Raw genomic sequence first — 25,170 nt, 5'->3', positions numbered from 1 at the left:
CTTAACATTCAGAAAACTAAGATCATGGCATCTGGTCCCATCACTTCTGGGAAAATAGATGGGGAGACAGTGGAAACAGTGTCAGACTTCATTTTTTTGGGCTCCAAAATCACTGCAGATGGTGATTGCAGCCATGAAATTAAAAGATGCTTACTCCTTGGAAGGAAAGTTATGACCAACCTAGATAGCATATTCAAAAGCAGAGACATCACTTTGCCAACAAAGGTCCGTCTGGTCAAGGCTATGGTTTTTCCAGTGGTCATGTATGCATGTGAGAGTTGGACTGTGAAGAAAGCTGAGCACCGATAAATTGATTCTTTTGAACTGTGGCGTTGGAGAAGACTCTTGAGAGTCCCTTGGACGGCAAGGAGATCCAACCAGTCCATCCTAAAGGAGATCAGTCCTGGGTATTCATTGCAAGGACTGATGCTGAAGCTGAAACTCCAGTACTTTGGCCACCTGATGTGAAGAGCTGACTCATTGGAAAAGACCCTGATGCTGGGAGGGATTGGGGGGCAGGAGGAGAAGGGGACGACAGAGGATGAGATGGCTGGATGGCATCACCAACTCGATGGGCATGAGTTTGAATGAACTCCGGGAGTTGGTGATGGACAGGGAGGCCTGGTGTGCTGCGATTCATGGGGTCACAAAGAGTCGGACACGACTGAGCGACTGGACTGAGCTGAACTTAGTAGGGTTGAGGTATAAGTCATAAAGGAGGTTTCGTGGTGTCTAAAATACTGTGGAGTGTGTCATATAGCCTATTTAATTTTTTTTTTCTTATTTCTTCTAGAAAATTTGGTGAGCGGCCTCCACCTAAACGACTCACTAGGTAAGCATTATATTAGTCTTTTACCCAAACATTTTATGAAAGTGTTAGATCCTGTCATTTTGGAAGCTGTTAGGTTTTATTGAAAAGAAGTTACTCACATAATGGTATCTAGATCATAAGCCTATTTCCATCTTCCTTCCTTGTATCACCCCCTTTTCTCTCCTACATAAAGCAAGATAAGATGATACAGTTCAAAGGGAAAATGAAACCTTTCAAGAGTTAATATTGAGTGTTATATAGTTAATGTAACAAGGACTACAGCATAAAGATGGTTTCCTTTATCTAGTTTCATTAGTCAATCACAGTTTGTTGATTACAGCTGGGACTTGAAAGATACTTAAATGCTTTTAGAAAGAATTTTAGAACAGATTTTATACATTTTAATGAGACTATAAATATTATACTGTTCTAATTATATAATTTTTACAGTGTGCATTTTAATTACACATTAAATTTAAAAGTGTTAGTCTTGAAAATACTTTAAAAAATTTCTGATAGTCAGTGATTAGAAAATAAAAAGTAAGATGCTCAGTTCCACAGCTGTAGTCCTGGAGTTAATGCTACCCTGCTTTGTTAATATCTTTCAAGAAAAGTATGTGCATGTGTAAACAGAGACTTGTCTTTTTTTTTTTCTTTTTAAAGTCTAGCATCATACTCTACCATTGTTCTGTTAACTGTAGATCTTCTACCTTGCTCTCTCTAGTGTCTTCATAATTTTTCATTGTCTTCCCACCAGTCTTTATTTACTTCACACAGATGGCCATTTGGGTCATTTCCACATTGTTGCCATTATTAAAAAAGCTGTTTCACTCAAAGAATGATGGAGACGTGCCAGAAGGATGCACAAAGGGAGCTAGTTTGAGGAGGCTTCTTTTAGCCAAATCATGGACACTTTGGTCATCAAAATAAATAATGACAATAGTAGATTAAAACCCATAAAATAAAATGACAGTTTAGAAGTCTACACTGAGTTAAATAATTAAATAAATAGAGGAAAGGAGATAGCTTCCCTTTACAGAAGAATTCCACCTAATAAATGTAGAAGAAATGATGAAACTAGGAAACCACACATTGGCAACCACTACAGTGATCATCATTTCATGCTAACGTCATCAGTGAATGTTTAAACTACTGGTTTAAAGTCTGATGAGAAACAGGCTTTTTTATAGTGTACAAGCATATCTCACAAAATATGTGTTAACTATAAAGACAACAACAGTAACATGACAGTGAGGAAATCTGTCAGACGCCACCTTAATTAAATGTTCTAAATTAACATCACCAATAATGGACAAATAAATTCCACATGCATCATGAAGAATCACAGTATAACTTTTGTGTGATTCTTGCCAAAAATGCATAAGCTGAAATCTCAGCTTAAGGAAACCGTCAGCCAGCCATAGATGGAAGGACATCCTATAAAGTAAACAGCATTTACTCTTCAAAGTGTTTAAGATTATGAAAAATAAAGACTGCAGAGTACCAGAGTAAAGGAACCCCAAAGGTCACAACAGCTAGGCTACACATGACAGACTTAACTAAACTGGACCAGGAACAAATTTTTCTTTTGCTCTATGGATGGAGTTGCCAAACATTTTCTCTAATGGATTGAATAAAGTGTTAGGCTCTTTGGGTCTCACTGAGTTTGTTGTGACTTTTCAGCTCTGTTCTTGTGTCCCCAAATCAGCCATAGACAATATGTAAATGAGTGGTGTGTCCATGTTCCAGCTCAGCTTAATTAAAATAACAGACAAAATGGAGACTATCCTGATTTGGCCTGAGTTCAAAGTTTCTCAACACTGCTTCACACTTCCACCCCCCAGTAAAGAATATTAGAGGGACAGTTGGAAACATCTGAATAAAAATCTATTGTGGAAGTATTGTATCAGTCATAATTGCATTGTGATTGTATAAGACAATGTTTTTTGGCAGTAAACACAAGTATTTTGGGTAAAGTGGTTTTATGTCTATAACATGCTCTTAAATGGTTTTAAAAGCATAATATACAAATATGGTAAAATGTTAACATTTGCTAGTCTGAGGGAAATGGAGACTAGGAATTGTTTGTACTACTTTTGTAACTTTATGTCTGAAATTTAAAATTTAAAAATATTTTTAAGGCATATTTCAGATCAAGTGGGTTGGGAAAATATAACTTACGTCACAGGTCCATCTGAAACCTTGCTAGGAAGAAAAGGACAGTGGAACAAGAGTGTTAAAGTTCTCAAGGGGGAAAAATATGGCAACCTAGAATTCTAGACCCAGCAAAGGCAAAAACAAAGACAGTTTTCGACATAAGAAACTGAAAAGGAATCAATCATAAACAGGCCTGAACTGTAAGAAGTGCTAAAGAAATCCTTCATGCAGAATGATAAGGAATTTTGTATCTCTGGGAGTGTATGGAAGTTGGACAGTTTAATTCAGAATTTCTTTCTTTAAAAAAATAATCTTTTAATCTTTTAAACCTACCCTATTCTAATCCCTGTCTTCCAAGTTAAGCAGTAGTTTAAAAAGTATGTTGTTATTTAGAGAATGATCTTTTAGATAGTGTTCTAAAAGTACCGTTTTACTGATACAGAGTTAATATTTTTGATTAAGTATAGTTAATACTATGTACTGTTCAGCATTTCACTTTTTAAAAATACTACATTCTTCTGGATATATAGATGAGTAGATATGGTAGGAATTGAATGCTAACTTTCAAGGGCATCCCAGTCTCTTGAAAATATCCCCTTAATGTGGATCACAGGTATAACTGACTTTACTTAACTGTGGATTAAAAATGCAGAATAACCAGGTTTTATACTGAGATACAGAAACAACTGGCGTGGCTTTCTGTGGCCTGTAGTCAGTTCAGTTCAGTTGCTCAGTCATGTCCGACTCTTTGCGACCCCATGGACTGCAGCATGCCAGGCCTCCCAGTTTTTCTCAAAATGTACTCTGCAGCTCTCTGAAATGTTTGCAGGTGTTGGGTGTATGTGTGGAATTACTTAATGCAACAAAAATACGTTTCTTTACCAGCAGACAGTTCATGTTGGAACCTTTATTATTTGGATTTTACAAGTGACAAAAATCCAATTTGCGGAGTGCAGAGACTGATCCCATTGGTAAGGATGACAGTTTAGACCTTCCATCTTGGTGGGCTGCTTTTCTCCTTGAGTATTTGGGATTGGCTCTGGTTAGTTCCCAGCTCAAATGCCTTCCCCAGAGTCCCCAGCCCCCAACCCATACACACACAGACACACACACAGACACACACACACACACACACACACACACACACGTACGTGCATGCGTGTGGTTTAAATCACTTACGCACCCTTTGGCGCAGTCATGGCGGCTTAACTGAATATGGTGAGGAAGTAAGGGTGCTATTTTCAGATGATTAGGAGTTAGCACCATTAAGGACATTCTTTTTCGAATTTTGCACGATATAAAAGAAGTACACATTTGTAAAGGAAAAAAGAGTCGGAAGGTTGACAAAATGATAGTTTAACCATGTCAAATTATATCGGCATTTGCCATGATTTCATGTTAGTAAAAATATTGATAAAAATTTCTGCTTTTCTAAATATATAAGCTAAATGTGTTTTAAGTAAGTAAACTCAAAAATAGTTGCTCCATGCTCTTCTTCAAATAATTTTTAATTGGCTTCCATTCAGAATGAATATTTTATAAGGAATTATGGAATGAAATAAAGAATACATAAACCAGAACTTGTTAAATAGTAACTGTTATAACAGATTATGAGTTTCAGCTTTATTGTTACTGTTTTTTTTTTTTTTTAACTAATTCCAGTAATACAAAGTAGTTATTCTACTGGTAAGGTTCTTAGAGCACCTATATTGTTTTCAAATGATAAAATTTCCCTCATTCTTTCTTCAAAAGACATTGGATGATTTTCTCATCTTCCTGTTGGAAGGAACAATTTTGGTTTTCTTTAATCCACTTTTTTTCAGGCCAGGTGAATTGCCCCACCCCTCTGATATTTGGCAATATCTGGAGACATTTTTGGTTGTCACAAATGGAGGAAAGGTGCTATTGGCTTCTAATTGGTAGAAGTTAGAGATACTGCTAAACACCCTCCAATGTACTGCACAGCCCCCTCACAATAGAGAATTGTTTAACCCAGGATGTCAACAGTGCCTAAATTGAAACCCTGTTCATTTGAAGAAACTCTACTCTGTTTGAGTGAAGAGCATATGGGCTATCACTTCATGGGCTTTACTTTTTAATTGTGTTTGAGTATATTGCCTTAATTTTTTATAATGGCTCTTTAAGATTTCAAAATAGAACTATCAACCTACAATTGCCAGAGAACATAATTTTAGTGTTTGATATTCTATTAACAAACTGGTGTTTTTCTTGTTGAAAAAGCTATTTGTTAAATTGTTGTTACAGAACAACTATTATTAAAGTTTTCAGTTGCTTTTTCAAGAATTTGTATTGTAAATATGAAGGGAAAAGACAAGGAAATCTGGTGCTGTCTTGCATTCATCATAAATATGTTGAGATCTGTACTCTTGTCATGATGCTATTGTGAACAGTTACTTCCAATACGAGCAGCTAGCATGATAACCAGTGCCTGGGAGGTAATGGGCTCTCAATAAATCTTTAATGGGAAGATGGATAAAAGTGTAGCTTACCTGTTATGCTTGCAGAACTCGTGCCTTGCAAGTCGGGTGAAACACCTGATTTTACCTCCTGGTCCTTTTCAAGTTTTCCGTCAAACTTAAGTGGCAGTCTTCCAGCCTCTACCTCCTGCCCCCTTCCTCCTGCTCTTCTAAGAAAATAATAATAATAGGTAGTGTTTCCTGACCCTTGATATTTGTCAGTTTGTGGGGATACTTAATTTAAAATATTTTTCACAATGTGAGCTGTTAATGTCATTTTTTTTAAACAGGTGAGAAAACTCAGGCTTAGTAATTGATAAGAGTTAAGATTCAGACCCCTGTTTCATACCAAAACTGGGCTCATAACCAGTGCAAAATATCTAATAATATTGATTTTGTCTTCAAGGGCCAGACTGCCTAAGTTTGAATCTGGAGGCTTCAGTGTCATGTTGGAAAGTTACTTAACTGTTCCTCCATTTCTAAAATGTGCCCAATAGTGTGTCTTAGAGGCTTTGCATACTGTTTGGGATGACAAGGAGAAAGCCCTGACATCTGACACGCTAAGTAATTACGAAATGATATAACAGGGACTATAATGCAAGTAGAATTCAGTGTGGGGAGATATATTTGAAATTGTTTCTTAAAAAATTATTTTCAAGTATATTGCAACTATTCACATTTTATGCCAGTGACTGGACTTCTGTGTCAGTTTTGTCGATATTGACCTTCTGGCTTGGCTTTTGTTTCCTTATCCCCCTTGCACACTGGTCATCACGTGACTTAGTAGCCCCTCAGATGCTGCACTATCCTTATCCTCTCCACGCCACACCCAGCAGGTTTGAGAATGTGCTGTATTCCCTTGGAATGTTAGCGGGAATTGTCACTGTCATTTATGAATTTCAACATCAACCAGTCCTTCAATACAGATTTTCAATCATTTACATTGTCAGCTTCTTTCTCCATTCTCTAGAGAGTATTTTCAAATATCAGTAGTACCTGTGGCCGCCTTCTTACCTGTTAGGCATCACAGAAGGCTCTCATTTTACAGAAATTGGTAAGGCTGTTAGCTGGTGGCTGACTTCTTGGTAAAAATTAAAGAGACTTGCACCTCTGCAGCATCTCACTCTTGATTGTAACCTTCTTTTGAGGTTGTCTTCTGCCTTAGCATCTAATAGACAGTTTCAATTCTACCCTTACTGGTTCTTCTTCATTTCCTTTTATATGTTTTCTTCTTGACATTCCTATCACTGTGTTTTCTTTCTGAGAGATTTTGTTCACCTCCATGTCTTTGGATGTGAGCTATATTCCACTGAACCCCACTTTTCCAGCCCAGACACTTCTCTGGAACTACAGGTGGTTATTTCCAACAACATATTGAATACTTCCAGCTTGGAGTTTTGGGGCATTTCAGAGTTGACGTTTGTCAAATATAATGGAACTTATTATACACTTGCCTTTCCTGAGACAGAAGTCTTAAAAGTTGTCTTCTCCTGTACTGTCTTCTGTTACCTCTGTCTTAGTGTGTCAGCCTTATTTCAAGTTTCCTCTGTGCTTTCTTAAGTCCTTTCCCTATTTCACCACTAGAATTAACTAAAAAAGAAAGTTGACTGTATGTCTTTAAAAAAAACACAAACAAACCTCAAGATCTCAGGTTGCCTTTTGTGTTCATTGAAAATCCAGATTCCACAGCATGGCGCTTTTATTTTGATTGATTTTATTTCTTTAGTTTTACCTTGTGAGATCTTCAATCTTCATTACTGCATGTGGGATCTTTTTTTAAGTTGCCTGCATGCAAAGTCTTAGTTGCAGCATGTTGGATCTAATTCTGTGACCAGGGATCAAACTCCGACCCCCTCCTTTGGGGTTGCAGAGTCTTAGCCACTGGACCACCAGGGAAATCACAGCATGGTGTTTTTTTGGTAATGGGGTTTGGTGGCTCAGATGGTAAAAAATCTGCCTGCAATGTGGGAGACCCAAGTTCTATCCCTGGGTTGGGAAGATCCCCTGGAGAAGGAAATGGCAACCCATTCCAGTATTCTTGCCTGGAAAATTCCATGGACAGTGTAGCCTAGTGGGCTACAGTCCATGGGGTTTCAAAGAGTTGAACAGGACTGAGCAACTAACACTTTCACTTTGGGATAAAATTAAATAACGATCTGTCCCCAGTTTCAAAGAGATGGAATTTTTTTTTTAAGATTTTAAGTTTTTTTCTAGGTATTTTAAGAATTTTATTACCTGCTACTGCTTTTATCATCATCTGTCATAGGGTGGTATTTGAATTAACTTTTATATTTAGTATTTAATTTTTTTTTTAAGGTTTATTTTTGGCTGTGCTGGGTCTTTGTTGCTGCACATGCTTTTCTCTCTAGCCGCGGCAAGTGGGGACTCTTCATCGCAGTGCACAGGCTTCTCTTTACCGCGGCTTCTCTTGTTAGGGACCACGGTCTCAGGGCACATAGGCTTCAGTGCTTGCAGCACGTGTCAATGGTTGTGGCTCAAGGGCCCTAGAGCGAGGGCGCAGTAGTTGTGGCGCATGCGCCTGGTCGCTCCGCAGCACAGCGGGATCTTCCGGACCAGGGATCGATTCAGGGTCCTTTATTACCTCTGCCCTCCTTTACATAGGTACTCCCTATTGGAACTTTTTGGTCATACCTCTATTTGACCTATGTATTTCATTACAATTTGTTTTCCAAGTGTTTTACTGTCTTTACTGGACTTTGAGCTTTGTTCCTGTGGTAAGGATTAATTCTTAATTTATTAGATTCCAGTGTTACCTTTTCTGCCTTGAATTAGTAAATATAAACACTGTCATCTAGATTATCTCATTTACCCACAACCACTCTATTATGATGTCAGCATTATTCTTATTACCGGATACAGAAACCAAGCTAGATGAGGTTAAGAGATAAGTGTTTGGTAACTCACTGCTGTTCTACAGGCATCCCTAGTGGTTCAGCCCCGAAGGAGTCTGCCTGCAGTGCGGGAGACCCACCTTCAGTCCCGGAGTTGCGAAGATCCCCTGGAGAAGGAAATGGCAACCCACTCCAGTACTCTTGCCTGGAGAATTCCAAGGACAGAGGAGCCTGGCGCTCCATGGGGTAGCACAGATTCAGACACAAGTGGGCAACTAACTCTTTCACTTCACTTTTCATTAATCTATAGCCATCCTCTTGTACATTTGTCTTTTTACTTACAAATAAAACAGTATTCAGTTTATTAAAAGTGCTTCTTGATGATTGTTTTTGAAGCCCTTTTGCTTTAATTTTGTAATGTGTTTTTAATTTTGTAATGTGTTAAACATCTTAAGAATTAGGATTCTACTGATTAAGATATGTGAAAGTTTGATCTGTGTAGACCTTGGGTTCTTTGTATTCTATTGTATTGCTTGGCAAAATAATTGATAAATATTTTTAAGACATTGAACTTTTTATACAGCATTTGCGTAATAAATGGATAGTTGGAGTACTTTATACCTGAAACAGTTAACATTGTATTTTTCCGAAATTTGTTTTTCCCTAATTTGAATTACCCTTTATTAAACTTTGTGTTTAGTAACATCGTTGAGAGTAATTATGAGTTTGTATATAAATGATAGCCCTTTCTTCCTCCTTTTGTAGGGTTGTTATTTTAAGAACATGTAATAATAAATTTGGATGACCTGAGGATTTCTTATGGTTTTGTATTTGGTGAAAAACACTCATTTTAATAGCTGGAGGAGAAGGGCTAGTCTTAGTGGTGAATTACATTATTAAATACAAAAGTATTGCACATGATTAATTTTACAAAGGGTTTAAAGCCTAATAATCAATGTACTTGATGTTTCTAGTTACTCTATAAATTTTAATTGCGGTTTAATTGAGTTATATCATAAATTCCTATAGTGAGGGACAGTTTCTTCTTTTCAGAGAACAAAGTATACTGTTGAAGATGAGCAGTATTTATTTCTTCATTGTATAATATTTTTAAAATTTAGTTATGGTTTTTTTGCTTTATTTTCATTTTTAGATTTACTTGTTTGAAATGTTTTTAAGCATTCTTTTTACAGAACATAGTAATATTCCAAATCTTACCCCTATAATAGTAAATATTTATATTTTATTTTAGGGAAGCTATGCGAAATTATTTAAAAGAGCGAGGGGATCAAACAGTGCTTATTCTTCATGCAAAAGTTGCACAGAAGTCATATGGAAATGAAAAAAGGTAAGATTATTTTTTCTGGTGGATAGTTAATTAATAGTTATCACATGAATTTGCAAATGATGTATTGGTATGCAAGTAAGAGAATGGTTCTATTATTGGGTTATTTGCAAATACAAAGTGAAAAGTACAGGATTTGTCTCTACTGTCTCTATTTAGTACAGATCCTCTGGCTAAATCCCTGATTTCACAAAATGAAATAATCCATAATTTTTATTCAGGACTGCATGGTGTTCCCTAAGTACTTCTGTGGTACATTAGATCATTCAAAAAGTAATTTTCGTTTTGGTGCAAAATGTAGTTTTATAAAGAAATATGACCTCAGTATTATCATTTTAAAAAGAAAAAGGCTTAACCAAACCCCAGAATTGAATTATGGAGTGGTTGTGAAGAAAAGTACTCCCAGCCCTTTCCACCGTGGCTGTGTGCCTGTTCAGGTTAAGGGAAAAACAGCAGAGTGGAGTTGGTGCTCATACCATGTGAATGTGGCATTACAGAAATGACCTATAAATCAGATTAGCCAAAATTAGATTATAACATTTTAATATTTAGTGTTTACCTTAGTATCTTTTAAATTTCAACATTTTTGGTGTTACTTGCTTTTTCACTTAGTTCCTAGAATTTTCCTGTTAATAGTTTCTCAAGTCTTTTTCTTTCAGATAGCATTTTTATGTTAAGCATAAAATAACATGCTTTGGTGGACAAGGCTGCTTATGGAGGAACATGAAAGATTTTTTGGGTTGGCTCGAAAGGTAATAAAACTGAACTGGAAGAAGGAATGAAAACTCAGGTTTAAATATTGGATTGAAAGGAATGAGTAGAGTCTTTGTGAGTCCCCAAAATCTTTGTGAGTTTGTGAGATAAAGGAAATCTTAGCATATGCATGAGAGAAAGGAAATGGAGTACATTGATTTAATGTGCTAAAAAAATTTTAAATAGTCTGTTTCTCAATGTCCTCTAAATCTGAGCTGAAACTATTTAGTTGATAATGTTATCATCAAAGAGGATGAGAGCTGAAAACAGTATTTAGGACTCATATTGTCAAGTGTTCTTTTTTAGTTATTCAAGTTCTCTAAATTTCTGATTACTCATGAAACTTAATCATCTGATTCAAACATTAGAAGAAGTTGGTACCTATGGTTTGGGACATAGAAACCAAATCAAGATAATGGCCCTTTTTTGCATGAAGTTGATACTGGATATTCAGGTCTCCCTGCCCCATGACGTCATGTAAATATAGGAGACGGTCTTTTTTTTTTTTTTTTTAATTCCTAAGCAAAACAAACTAAGTTAGTACCTTCGTTACTTGAGATGGATCTCAAGGCCAGTGTTGCACCTCATAGTGAGACTGAAGGAGGAACAGCTTCCCTTTATCCAGTCATGATCTATAGACATTGTTCAGGAAATGTCTTAACAGATGTTTTAAAGTTTTAATCCTTAGAAGAATCTTGTAAATAGGAATGCATTAGTGAGGAAACAAAAGATCAGAGACAATGGGATCGTAGATGATAGAATAGAAAATACTAGAGATCTCTTCAAGAAAATTGGAGATATCAAGGGAGCATTTCATGCAAGGATGGGCATATTAAAGGACGGAAATAGTAAGGACCTATCAGAAGCAAAAGAGATTAAGAAGAGGTGATGAGAATACACAGAAGAACCATACAAAAAAGGTCTTAATGACCTGGATAGCCACAAGGATGTGGTCATTCACCTAGCATTGGACATCCTAGAGTATGAAGTTAAGTGGATCTTAGGAAGCATTGTTGTGAACAAAGCTAGAGGTGGAGTTGATGGAATGAAGCTGAGCTGTTTAAAATCCGAAAAGAACATCTTTTAAAGGGTTGTCCTCAGTATGTCAGCAAATTTGGAAAACTCAGCAGTGGCCACAGGACTGGAAAAGATGAGTTTTCATTCCAGTCTCATAGAAGGGCAATGCCAAAGAATGCTCAAAACTATCATACAGTTGCTCTCATTGCACATGCTATATAGCAAGGTTATGCTCAAAATCCTTCAAGCTAGGCTTCAGCACTACGTGAACCGAGAACGTCTAGATGTACAAGCTGTGTTCCAAAGAGGCAAAGGAACCAGAGATAAATTGCCAATATTTGTTGGATTGTGGAGAAAGCAAGGAAGTTCCAGAAAAACATCTGCTTCTGCTTTATTGACTATGCTAAAACCTTTGACTGTGTGGATCACAACAAACTGGAAAATTCTTAAGGAGATGGGATTACCAGACCACCTTAACCTGTCTCTTGAGAAACCTGTGTGTGAATCAAGAAGCAACAGTTAGAACTGGACATGGGATAACGGACTGGTTCAAAATTGGGAAAGGAGTATGTCAAAGCTGTATATTGTCATCCTGGTTATTTAACTTTTATGCAGAGTACATCATGCGAAATGCTGGGCTTGATGACTCACAAGCTGGAATCAAGATTGTCAGGAGAAATATCAACAACTTCACATATGCAGATGATATCACGGTAATGGCAAAAAGTAAAGAGGAACTAAAGAGCCTCTTGATGAAGGTGAAAGAGGAGAGTGAAAAAACGGGCTTGAATCTTAGTATTAAAAAACTAAGATCATGACATCTGGTCCTATCACTTGATGGGAAATAGAAGGGGAAAAAGTGGAAGTGGTGACAGATTTTATTTTCTTGGGTTCCAAAATCACTGCAGACTGATTGCAACCATAAAATTAAAAGATGCTTGTTCCTTGGAAGAAAAGCTGTGACAAACCTAGACAGCCAGCATATTCTGAGAGTTGGACCATAAAAAAGGCTGAGTGCCGAATTGATTCTTTTGTATTGTGATACTGGAGAAACCTCTTGAGAGTCCCTTGGGCTGCAAGGAGATCAAAACAGTCAGTCCTATAGGAAATCAGTCCTGAATGTTCATTGGAAGGGTTGATGCTAACGGTCAAGCTCCAGTACTCTGGCCGCCCTACTCATAGGAAAAGACTGATGCTGGGAAAGATTGAGGGCAGGAGAAGAAGGGGTTGACAGAGGGTGGCATCACCGACTCAATGGACGTGAATTTGAGCAAATGCCAAGAGATAGTGAAATACAGAGGAGCCTGGTGTGCTGCAGTCCATGGGGTTGCAGAGAGTCGGACGTGACTTAGTGACTGAACAACAACAGTGAAAATAGGAATAATTTAACAAGCTCATTATATAGCTGCTCACCTGGGCAGTGTTGTTTTCCCTCTCCCCACCCATGGATTTTTGAAGATCCATTTTAGTACATTTTGACTCATTTATTAACTCTTTATTTCTGACAACCTGTTAGATTCCAAGTACTATGCAAAAGGCTCTTTAAGCCAAGAGTTTTAAAAGTTGCTATGTCATTCAATACTGAAGTGGGTAACTGAGACCTGGTGGAGATACAAACAGGGAAGAGCTTCTCAAAGTCCCAGACAAGATTCCTGTTTGCTAGTCACTGTTAAAAATATAAAGCTATAGTGGCTTACAAGTTAAAATAGGTGATTATCTTTTATTATGGTTGCATTTATTTTCAATTTCTATTATTTGGGTATTGCTTAGTGGATCTAAAAACCTCAGTGAAAGGAAAGATCAAGCATTCTAAGCTTCTGACTCCAAAAAATGAAAAGATAAAAAAAAAATAAAAGCCAGAGTAACTACTTTCTTATATTTACTGTGTTATTAACATTTCCAGAAGAGACATGGCATTAGTTTTACAGTAAGGGCAAAATCTTCTAAAAATTACTGATTTTTAAAAAGTATTAGTTAGTAGTCAGGGGCTGCTAACAGAGGCCAGTCTCCTCGGTGATTGTCAGGGCTTCTTACTGGAAGAGATCTTGTCCCTTACTGCTTGGTAGAGTGTAGTAGAAAGAGGAAGATCTGCTTTCTTTCTTGTTGATCAGATTCAGGCCTTTCTGAAAAGCTGCTAAGTTTAGGCATGAGGTAACCTGGGGACATGACCACAGTCTTCTTGGCTTACAAAATAATTCCAGTGAATGATGCTAGAAATATTTGAGCAGGAAGTTTTATCCTAAAATTTAAATTGTTCTGAGAATTCACTTTTGTGCCTAATAAGGAATATTTCTTTGCTTAATACATTTGGTATCCCACTGATGTTAGTGGTTAGTTTTAACCTTTCATGAAGACGTTCTTTACAAGATTGAAAAATAAACTTTAAAAATTATTTTGTCTAGAGGAAAATTTCCATTAAAGATATGGAAATGCCATTTGATGTATTAGCATTTCTTCAACTTTGTGTTAGGGGAAGTATGAATAATCATCAGGGGTAATGATTCTGCCAAAATAGTCAGATAATGTAAATGATGTGTTTAGATTTTGTCTAATATTATGTATTGGGCTGAATAAAAAGACTTCTTTGAATCTGTAAGGTATTTTCCAGACCTCATCTTATGATTTGAGGGAAAAGTTGTTGAATCATTCTCTGAAAATAAAGACTGATTGTTTGACTTAGGAAATGAATAAAATCATAAATGTGTGCATATCGCCACCAAGTGGTAGATAAAAGCATTGTGTGCCTAAGTTGCTTAGATGGAGCTCCTGGGAAAGATGAGAAAATAAAGGCACATTGTTTCATAAAATGTGCTTTCATAGCAACTGTTAAACTCCCAAAGCTGACCACTTGATTTCAGACTTCTCACTAATTGTTTGGTACACATTAACCATCTGTCCAAGTTAAAAACATCGATTCACATACTACTATAAAGGTATATAGTTAAATTTTTCTTCTGTTAATTAGGTGATATTCTTTCCTTCTCTTCCTTCCTTTAATTTCTTTCCATTTGTCTGTAATTTTTTAATTGATGATTATCTTTTGTTTGATTATTATATTACTGCAGAAGTCTCTGGAAATGAAGATTTGATTCATTAGCTGATTTTTTAGGGGGTGGCAATATTGGGATGTTTAAAATATGATTTCATCATCACATAGAAATGAGATAATCTTAATGTTTATATTGGATTTGCTACTTTCTTGCATCACAGCTTTTTTTTGAAGTAGTTGTTGAGTTGATATAAAACTAACACTAGTTTAGAGACGGTTGAAGACTTCATTTTTCTTAGATTTATTACATGACTGGAAGGCACTTTCAGTATAGAACCTTAGTCAGTGTTGTAAGTGATAAAGAATTTCTTGACAATCTTTCTGATTTTATGCCCTGTTGATTTCATACCACTTCATCGCAGTACTTTTGAGAAAACCTGCACTGCTGAGTCATTTGGGCTTTTTTCTTGGCTCAGCTGGTAAAGAATCCGCCTGCAGTGTGGGGGACCTGGGTTCCATCCCTGGGTTGGGAAGATCCCCTTGAGAAGGGAACAGCTACCCACTCCAGTATTCTGGCCTGGAGAATTCCGTGGACTGTATAGTCTATGGGGTCACACGAGTTGGACACGACTGAGCGACTTTCATTTTCTTTTTCACTTTCACTGAGTCTTTAACAGTTTTAGACTTCTTTCCAGATGTGAAATTAAAGTATCTTCTGTGATAATTTGTTGGGATTTGATTACTATATTTGGTACACTACACTAAACGCAGCAAGTTTTATAGCTGGTATACCAGTTTACTAAGGAGACCTAGTTATTTGTCAGTGCTCAATAAAATACTAATAGGAGATAAGTTTTCCAAAATTGATGGCTTCTCAGCTTCCTAGTAGTGTGCCAGCTAGGAATTTGAGTCTGTGCCATGGTAAGTATTGGGTGGTTCCCAGCATTAGAGGCCAGAGAGATCCCTGGTATAGACTTGAATGAGCAAATTCCAGAACTTGCCCAGCTAATCTAGGCATCCCTCCAAATTTGGAGTGACCTGGAGCTGAGCCCAGTGCCCCCGCTGTGACCTCTGTGCTCATGGCCACAAGGAGAGTATCCAGGCAAAAAAGCCGCTCTGATCCCCTTCTCTTCGTTCAGAAAAGCATAGAGACCCTCAGCAGGTTTTCCTCCTCGCTCAGCCTAACCCCTTCAGGCTGCCAGGTCTGCTTCCCCAGCACCCCTGGCTTCATAGCTGTGGTTCTCCTCCTCTGTGCTCCAGCCACGCTGGCCTGTTGCTTCTCTGCTGTCTCTTTCGGTCCTCCCTGCTTCAGAGCTTTTGTGATTGCTGTTCCCTCTTCTGAAATGCGCTTCCCCAGATACCCGTGGCTTTAGGTCCTAACTCAAGGTCACTTTCTTTAAGAAATTTTCCTTGGCCAGTCTGGTCTTTTACATTTTTAAGTACCCCTTCCTTGCTTTATTTTTTCCCCTAACCAGCTAAAGTATATATGTTATTTTAGTCACCTACATTTTAAAAATTGTCTTTCTTATTGGAGTATGAGTTCCATTAGGACAAGGATTTTTGTTTAACTACTAATATTTTTCCAGTGCCTGGTACAAACTAGGAATGTAGTAAATTTTTGTGAATTAGTGAAAATTAAATAAACCCAGCTCACTTCTTATAAATTGTGTGTAGATTACCTCTTAAGTACTAATTTGGTAGAGTGGAGCAAAATGTGGATGCCATTGTTTATTTTGATTCAATTCAGTTAATATTGTAGTAGGTGCTGAGGGGGAAGCAAACAAGTAGATACTACTCTGCTACCTTTAGGGAAGACCGAGAACTAAGTCCAGCACGATAGTGTCTGTGTCTCTCTGTGCGTGCACACACGTGTGTATGTGTGATATGCATGGATACACTTCTTTTTTTTTTTAAAGTCTGTGCATTGTTGGCCTAAAAAGTGGTAAAAAAGCATAATAAATTAGCTGCTAAATTTTAGAATTAGGAATTTCATACAAAACTTGATTTCAGGTGATTATTGGAAAATTGGAGGATGTGACCAACACGCGATCTCCACGCCCTTAGTTCAGCCATATGGGAATGCTTGCAGTTCTCAGTTGCTTCCTTGTCATCAGAGCCACACACTAGTGGGTGATGATCTTTGCAGTTAAGCCTTTTTTTTTCCCTTACAGTGAACTTAAAAGAACTAAGATAGAAATTTCTATGCTTATAATTATATAAAAAGTGGGAATTGCCTTGAGGGTTTTCTGTTTCAATAAAGATGGGAAGGAACATACGTCTTTGGGTAATTAAAGAATATTTCTACTTATTTATTGTACACCCGGTCCACTCATTTAGATTACCTACCTGGCCGGTATTTGAGTTTTCAGGCCCCTAGATGAGACATGACATATTAATAAATGTTTTAAAGTGTGTATAAGTCAGTGTGTGTAATCGAGCGAAGGAGTTACCCCCTATATAAGAACTGGATTTATGGTCTTCTGAATTAGGTAAAATGTGGGGCTTGAGCTAGACTTCGAAGTAATCTAACTGCTACGAGAAAATTATAAGGAAGTTATTCTAGGTGGGAAGAATTTGTGAGGGCAGGTTATTGGCAACTAACAAATCTGTTGGCTGTCTTTGAGTTAAAAGAACATAATATATTGTTCTTTGATCCACATGCAGCAGGTGTTTAGGTTGTAAGATATATGGTAAACTAATGATCCATTTTGCTTTTAATTATTTTACTTGCTTGTGTTAATATTTTGGAAGTGTCTACTTTGGGCACTGCTGTGTTTTCCAGATCAGTTACCAAGTGAAGTTAAGAGTGATATCCGTACCAAAGATGTCATTAATTAACAGTACATCATTTTGAGTAGACTCTAAGCAGTAATTGCAGATTCTGTGGTGTTATACCCTATTTTTGTATATGTTGGAGTACAGTGGATTTTCTAAGTGCAGATGTTCAAAACTCTGAGCTGTGTGAAAATTTATGTTTCCTGATCTGAAAGTATCTAGGCTAAGTGAATGCATAATGTCAAAATAGATGAACCTTAACCGGAACAAATGGAAGTATTGATTTCTGCGCTCTGGGTATGGTTATTTGCATTACAAAAAGCTTGACCAAAATGTTTCTTTAGGAGCTAACTTGATGTAGTTCAACATGATTTTGTATTCGTATGTTCAAGAAAAGGAAGTGCTTTCTTGAGTGTAATTGCATTGTGTTTCCTCCCCCCTCATTGTTTTAGGTTTTTTTGCCCTCCTCCTTGTGTGTATCTTATGGGCAGTGGATGGAAGAAAAAAAAAGAACAAATGGAACGCGATGGTTGTTCTGAACAAGAGTCTCAGCCATGTGCATTTATTGGAATAGGAAATAGTGACCAAGAAATGCAGCAACTGAACTTGGAAGGAAAGGTAAGTTAAGACTATGCTGGTTCCCGGTAAAGAGCATCATGATACCATAATGTAGTTTTCTTACTTGTTTGTGTAGTGGTGATTCCCCCCCCCCCCCCCCCATTTTATGGTTACTGGTAGCACTTTCTTGAATATATAAATCAGAACTGGAATAACCTCAAATAGCTGAGATCTAGTCATGATTTGTGAAGCTTGAGCTTTGACGTCTAAAGGTGGCACACAGGAAGCTTCCTCAGCTTGCTAGCAGTTTTAGCAGGCTGTGAATCATATTTTTATTGGGGGCCAATAATAAATTTAGGGGGCTAATTGCCCATCCATCTTATAAGGGCATCATAGTCAAATAACAATGAAGATACATAGTTCACTAATGTTTTACTCTCCTCATTTAATCTTAGTCTTTTACTGGAAGCAATATATTAAGTTGTAAAGATCATAAATGTTTTATTTAGCTTCAGTGTGGAAGAGGACTATCTTGTATAGACAGGAACACTGTGAATAGCTTTCGTCAAGCTTTTAGGGATTTTCTTTGATTACTTTGCTAAGGAATGCAGTTTATGAGTTAGTTTTACTAATTGTATATTATGAATTTAGAAAGCAGTTAATCTTAGTCTGTACCTTTAGTACTCAAAAATAATTCTTTATTGACTTAGCATCAATTTTTCTCTTGCTATTAAAATTGAAAAATGGTTATTATTTCTGATTTCAATGACCACATGAATGTCTTTTAAAATACTGCATAAATAGCTATTTTCTCACTCAATAACTATTTGTTGAATGTCTTAGTGTTTGCTATATTGTAGTTGACACTAGGGATGAGAATTGGAGGGCAAGGTTGAGGGTGGTCAACTAGGGGATTTGTACTCATTTAATCTTTTTAGTGATTTTACAGATAATGAGTCATTTTACAGATAATAAGCACTGAGAATAAGTAGCTTTATCAGTCTCCTTCAAATCTGTGTTTCTGTCATTTATATTCTTATAATTGTTATCATTAAGGCTTGTCAAGGCTATGTATTTTAAGTTAGGTTTGAGAGAAAATTTACTACTGTAAAGATTGTTTCATTTTAAAATAGAGCAATATAAAATATATCTGAGTTATAACTCTTGAGCCAAAGTTAAAGATATATTTGAGTAGTTAGTTGAACAAAAAGGCCTTGGTCATGTCTCATGTATTTTTGTTATGTATGTCTCCAAGCTGTACACCTCGACATTTGTAACTGTGATTGATAATTAGATAGTGAGAAGCCCAGCCATTTCATAGGTGACACAGTGGTGAAGAATCTGCCTGCCAATGCAAGAGACATGAGAGATGTGGATTCAGCCCCTGGGTTTGGTAGATCCCCTGGAGAAGGAAATGGCAACCCACTCCAGTATTCTTGTTTGGGAAATCCCATGGACAGAGGGGCCTGGCAGGCTACAGTCCATAGGCTTGCAAAAGAATTGGACACGACTTAGCAACTAAACAACAGCAATTGAACTTTATTGAGAGCTTTAACTGCTTCTAGCAGTTCTGAGGGCAGTAATACCAAACAGCATGCCCACTTGCTCTTCTCAGCATCATGGCTTTTAGTACATCTTTCATCAACTTTTGCCATTATATCCTTTCCCCAAGCCCTAGAAATTTGCAGAAAATAATACCTGAGAGCTTGAGCATTAACTAGTACTTTAAAACACTTAATTACAGGGAAGTACAGTGTCTCTAAGCCAAAATTATGTGTTAATATTTAGTTTTAATGAAAAATGCTCTCAGAGGAGTCTATAGAGAATAAGACTGGTTGAGAGTCAGCAGAAGGCATTCCAGGCAGAAAGTACAATATAATCATGTGCTTGGACCATCAAGATACAAGAGCGAGGTCAGTTTGGTTCCAAGTAGGCACAGATGGACCAAGCACTGGGATGGATGCTGAGCTTCAGAAAGTGCACTTTACTCCTGTCTCACTAAACAGCCATTCGTTTAAAGTAATATTGTTTTCTTTCAATAGCGTGTTCATTGAGTGGTGCCATTAGTCATTATTGGGAAAGGAGGGATTTTATTTTGCATTATTGGGATTTATTTTGCATGTTCCTTTCTTATTTTAATATTTATTACAACAAAGTTCTAGTATATGTAGCTCTTATTTTTATTACGGTCATGGTATTTGACTGTATAGTTATATTTTGGATCTGATGTTTTTAATTTGTTAAATATTCATTTTGTCAGTTTTTGTCTTACATAGTTGAAGCTAGGTAAGCTATGCAACATGAATTTTTACCCTAATTAGCACTTGAATTTTTATTTTTAATAATTACATGCCCTATACCTCTGTTGCTAGTATTGTTTTGTTTATATAATTCAAATTCTACAATTCAGATATTTCTATAGACTTTTGTAGCATTATATTTTGTATTTCTTTTTCATTTCAAGGCAAATGGTTTTATTGCCTGAAGGTCTTGATAGTTCTGTAAATAGATGTAGAACTATATAAAACAATAAAAGATTATTTTTTTAAAGTCTTTTTGAGAGGGGGAAACAACACAATGTTGGTATTTTGTAGACTCAATAAGGAAGACTTTGTACTTTGTTTTCAGAGATCAATTTTAGTACTTTTTACAGTGGTTTTATCAGCTGTTCAGTGGAATTGCTGCCTTAAGTCTGATCAAACTTAGCCATAGCCTTACTGAGTTATTTGTACATAGCTGACAGGGTTTTGATGCTATTAAGACTTATCCTTTTCTTTCACAGAACTATTGCACAGCCAAAACATTGTATATATCTGATTCAGACAAGAGAAAGCACTTCATGCTGTCTGTAAAGATGTTCTATGGCAACAGTGATGACATTGGTGTGTTCCTAAGCAAGCGGATAAAAGTCATCTCCAAACCTTCCAAAAAAAAGCAGTCACTGAAAAATGCTGACCGTATGTATCCTTGTTTTCTTTTTTCCCTTAACTCCCAATGTGAATTAGTAAGACTAATTCAACTATTTTTTAAATTAAAATTTTTTTTTCAGTAGCCAGTTCATTCTTTTAAAGTATTTTTTTGGTCTTCACTTTATCTGAAAAAGTCATATTCAATTATTATTGCTGCTTTATTGTCTTTTTTGTTTCTCTAATTAAAAATGGTCAATACCTAGTGTAGCGAAGTGGTTCTCAACCAGAATTGGTTCCTCACTGTTCCCCAGAGGCATTAGGAGAAATGGAAGTTTCCTTTTGCTGTCAGTGACTAGAGCGAGTAATGTTAGCATTGAGTGTCTAAATATCCTGCAGTGTGCAAGATGGTTCCTATTCCACAAGAATTGACTCACTCAGAATATCAGAACGCCTGTTTGAGAAGCACTATTATGTCAAATGGACTTTAGAAGGCCATCATGAAAACCTAAAAAATTTTAACATGGTTGCTCTGGCAGACTGCTGTCTCTGCACATTTTTAGATTTTCACTGGTAAATGCTGTTTGAATTACACACTTCAACTTGTATACCCATTTTTTTTTAAATTTTGACTTTTAATTATGAAAACTTTCAAACTTAAACGAAAGGGGTAGTATTGATATAAGGTGACCAACCACCAGACCTCAGCAGATTTTACCAATTCTGTCTTATCATTTCTGTCACCACCAACTCCTCTTCCTCCTCCAGTTGCTAGAATTTTTTAATGTAACTCTCAGACATCCTGTCCTTTCAGTCATTTCTGTAGTAGTGACTCTTAACAGAAAATTTTCCTTTTAAACATCATCACACCCGACAAAAGTTGATGATAGTTCATTAATGCCATCTACTGGCCAGTCCATGTGCAGACTGATCATACTGTCTCAAAGCATCTTTTTACAGCTGTGTTTCTGTTGTTTTGTTGTCTTCAGTAGTTGGTTTATTCAAACTTGGATCAAAACAGGGTTCATATATTTTAACCTGAAATAGTTTCTGTTCTTTCTACTAACCTTTTTTTTCTTTCTGTGTTATTTATTTGTTGAAATTGGGTGATTTTTCCTATGGAATTTCCATATTCTGAATCTGACTGATTACGTGTTTCCTCTGTCTCGCATATCTTCTATAAACTGTTGATTATACCTAAAGAGCTTCATTTTAGAATTAGCTGGTTCTACATGTGTTCATTTCTCTCAGATCAGAAGTCTTATTGTCTGGTTGTCCCACTTCTTGTCACACTAAGATGGTTATAGTAAGTTAAGTTGTTAGTCTAATTCAACAGTTACAAAATTCCTCAGGAAACTTGAACCAAATGATTTTAGTAGTCCTTCATCATGGTTGCAAGATAGTGGCATTTCTAATTCTTTTATTCTTAACTTTTACATTTGTTTGCTGTTTGCTTTAAATGTAGTCTATGGAGAAAAGGCAGGATAAGTGCTTGTGTACTAATTTGCAGAATAATAGTTTCATTCTTGGAAGGTGAGGTTTTAGGATTTTGGTTAATTTGCTTGGTTTTACTTTGTTTTCTCTTTTTTTTAAATGAACTTATGAGATGTTATATAGTGGGTGGTTTTTAGTCTGCTTTAGTCATTATCATCATCGCTATGGAAATCTCAAACATATTAGAGTTGCATAATAACATGAAACCTCTTTTGTTTATTCTCTAACTTTTCTTTATTTTATTTTTTTTATTCTCTAACTTTTCATCAGTGATCTTAACTTCAGGCCAGTCTTGATTCATCATCATCTGTAACCCTACTCCACCCACACTTTTCTCTGCTGTCATTTTAGTTTGATGCAAATCCAAGACATTGTATCACCTGTAAATGTTTCTATGCATCTCTGAAAGATAGGGTCTCTTTGTTTAATATAATTATAATAGATAATATTATATATAATATAATTGTAATACTATGATCACACAAAAGCAAATATAAAACAACTATAAAAAGAAATAATGTCTTAGTATCTTTAAATACCTAGTCAGTGCTCAAATTGAAAATTGTCTAAAATGTGTGTGGGGGTTGGGGGGGTGTTGGTGAGCCATTGGTTTGAATCAAAATTCAAATATGATTCACCAGATATTGTATATTGTGTTGACATGCCATTGAATTTTCTTTTTAAAATTTGTGGATTTTTCTCTTCATGTTTCTCTCTGTTTCTATTCAAGAGGCTAAGTCAGTTGACTCTGAGAGATTTTCACATACTGGATTTCAGTAATTGTATTCCCTTGGTGTAGTAATGTATTTTCTGTAAATTGGTAGTGTCAAAGAGAAACAGAACTGGACATTAAAGGTGGTAAAAGCACATTTTATTCACTACATTTGCAATAGGGAAAAGAGCTTTCAGTATAGAGCTGAGCTCAACTACAAATACAACCAGGACAAGTGGGATTTATAGTCAAGGAGCAGAGTTGAGCATGTCAGGAGGTGGGAAGTTACTGAGAGGAGAAATCGAGGGTGTGGGTATTCTTGACGAGAATTTTTAATAAAGATAGGCCACGTAGATCAGATGGGCTTTCTGGGTGGCTCAGAGGATAAGAATCCATCTGCCAGTGCAGGAGACACAGGTTTGATTCCTGGGTCAGGAAGATCCCCTGGAGAGGAAATGGCAATCCACTCCAGTATTCTTGCCTGGGAAATCCCATGGACAGAAGAGCCTGGAGGGCTATATAATCCATGGGGCCGCAAAAGAGTTGCGCAGGATTTAGTGATTTAACAAGAACAAGATGATTAGATATAAAGGTGAAGGGAAAAAACTTGATCAGATATCAAGGATGGAAGGATGACTTAGCAGGATTCTTGGCAGTAACTGGGCTAGCTAGGCCATTATCGGGACCCAAGAAAGAGTCTCCATGGATAAAGGGCTCACAGGAACCTGTCTGAAGTTTGGTCAAGGAGAGAGTCTTTGTCAGTAGTTAATTTAGAAACTTGATCAGATTTCAGCTTGTTGTTCTTGTGTTCCTTTTTGTTGTTCTTTGTTGCTGGAGGGCAAGCCTGCTTCACAGTTGATATAGTGTTCTTGCATCAGTTCAGTTCAGTCACTTAGTCATGTCCAACTCTTTGTGACCCCATGGACTGCAGCATGCCAGGCCTCCCTGTCCATCACCAACTCCCAAAGTTTACTCAAACTCATGTCCATTGAGTCAGTGATGCCATCCAACGACCTCGTCCTCTGTCATCCCCTTCTCCTCCCACCTTCAATCTTTCCCAGCATCAGGGTCTTTTCGAATGAGTCAATTCTTCCCATCAGGTGGCCAAAGTATTGGAATTTCAACTTCAGCATCAGTCCTTCCAATGAATATTCAGAACTGATTTCCTTTAGGATTGACTGGTTGAATCTCCTTGCAGTCCAAAGGACTCTCAAGAGTCTTCTCCAACACCACAGTTCAAAAGCATCAATTCTTTGGTGCCCAGCTTTCTTTATAGTCCAACTCTCACATCCATACATGACTATTGGAAAAACCATAGCTTTGACTAGACAGACCTTTGTTGGCAAAGCAATATCTCTGCTTTTTAATATGCTGTCTAGGTTGGTCATAACTTTCTTCCAAGGAGTAAGTGTCTTTTAATTTCATGGCTGCAGTCACCATCTGCAGTGATTTTACAGCCCAGAAAAATAAAGTCAGCCACTGTTTCCACTGTTTCTCCCTCTGTTTGCCATGAAGTGATGGGACCGGGTGCCATGATCTTAGTTTTTCTACAGTTTGTTGTGATCCACATAGTCAAAGGCTTTGGCATAGTCAGTAAAACAGAAATAGATGTTTTTCTGGAATGCTCTTGCTTTTTTGATGATTCAGCAGATGTTGGCAATTTGATCTCTGGTTATTCTGCCTTTTCTAAAACCAGCTTGACCATCTGGAAGTTCATGGTTCACATATTGTTGAAGCCTGACTTGGAGAATTTTGAACATTACTTTACTAGCGTGTGAGATGAGTGCAATTGTGTGGTAGTTTGAGCATTCTTTGGCATTGCCTTTCTTTGGGATTGGAATGAAAACTGACCTTTTCCGGTCCTATGACCACTGCTGCATTTTCCAAATTTGCTGGCATATTGAATGCAGCACTTTCACAGCACCATCCTCTAGGATTTGAAATAGCGCAACTGGAATTCCATCACCTCCACTAGTTTTATTCATAGTGATGCTTCCTAAGGCCCACTTGACTTCACATTCCAGGATGTCTGGCTCTAGGTGAGTGATCACACCATCATGATTATCTAGGTTGTGAAGATCTTTTTTGTGTAGTTACTCTGTGTATTCTTGCATCAGGAGGCATTTTATGCCATGCATTTAGGTTGTTTCCAGTTCAGTTGTGCAGCACAGTCAGGTAGCTAAATAATCTGCTTGCCAATGCAGGAGATGCGAGAGACTCGGGTTCGATTCCTGGATTAGGGAGATTCCCCTGGAGAAGGAAAAGGCAACCCCACTCCAGTATTTTTGCCTGGAGAATCCCTTGGACAGAGAAGTCTGGCAGGC

General features: G+C 37.0%; 1 protein-coding gene across 6 annotated transcripts in view; it reads left to right on the top strand.

Annotated features, from left to right (window-relative positions):
* RBPJ (recombination signal binding protein for immunoglobulin kappa J region) overlaps positions 1-25,170 on the top strand; it is a 227,418-nt gene that overhangs the window by 188,761 nt on the left and 13,487 nt on the right. For all 6 annotated transcript variants that reach the window (XM_020897618.2, XM_070452070.1, XM_020897626.2 and 3 more), the window contains 4 exons: positions 794-832; positions 9,550-9,645; positions 17,629-17,794; positions 20,517-20,691. In XM_020897618.2, the coding sequence (XP_020753277.1) occupies positions 794-832; positions 9,550-9,645; positions 17,629-17,794; positions 20,517-20,691 (476 nt within the window). The remainder of the gene's footprint in view (positions 1-793; positions 833-9,549; positions 9,646-17,628; positions 17,795-20,516; positions 20,692-25,170) is intronic.

The sequence above is a fragment of the Odocoileus virginianus genome, chromosome 21, assembly GCF_023699985.2.
Source record: "Odocoileus virginianus isolate 20LAN1187 ecotype Illinois chromosome 21, Ovbor_1.2, whole genome shotgun sequence".
Lineage (NCBI taxonomy): Eukaryota > Metazoa > Chordata > Mammalia > Artiodactyla > Cervidae > Odocoileus > Odocoileus virginianus.
The sequence above is the reverse complement of the archived record's forward strand: the minus strand, read 5'-3'. Positions and strand labels throughout refer to the sequence as shown.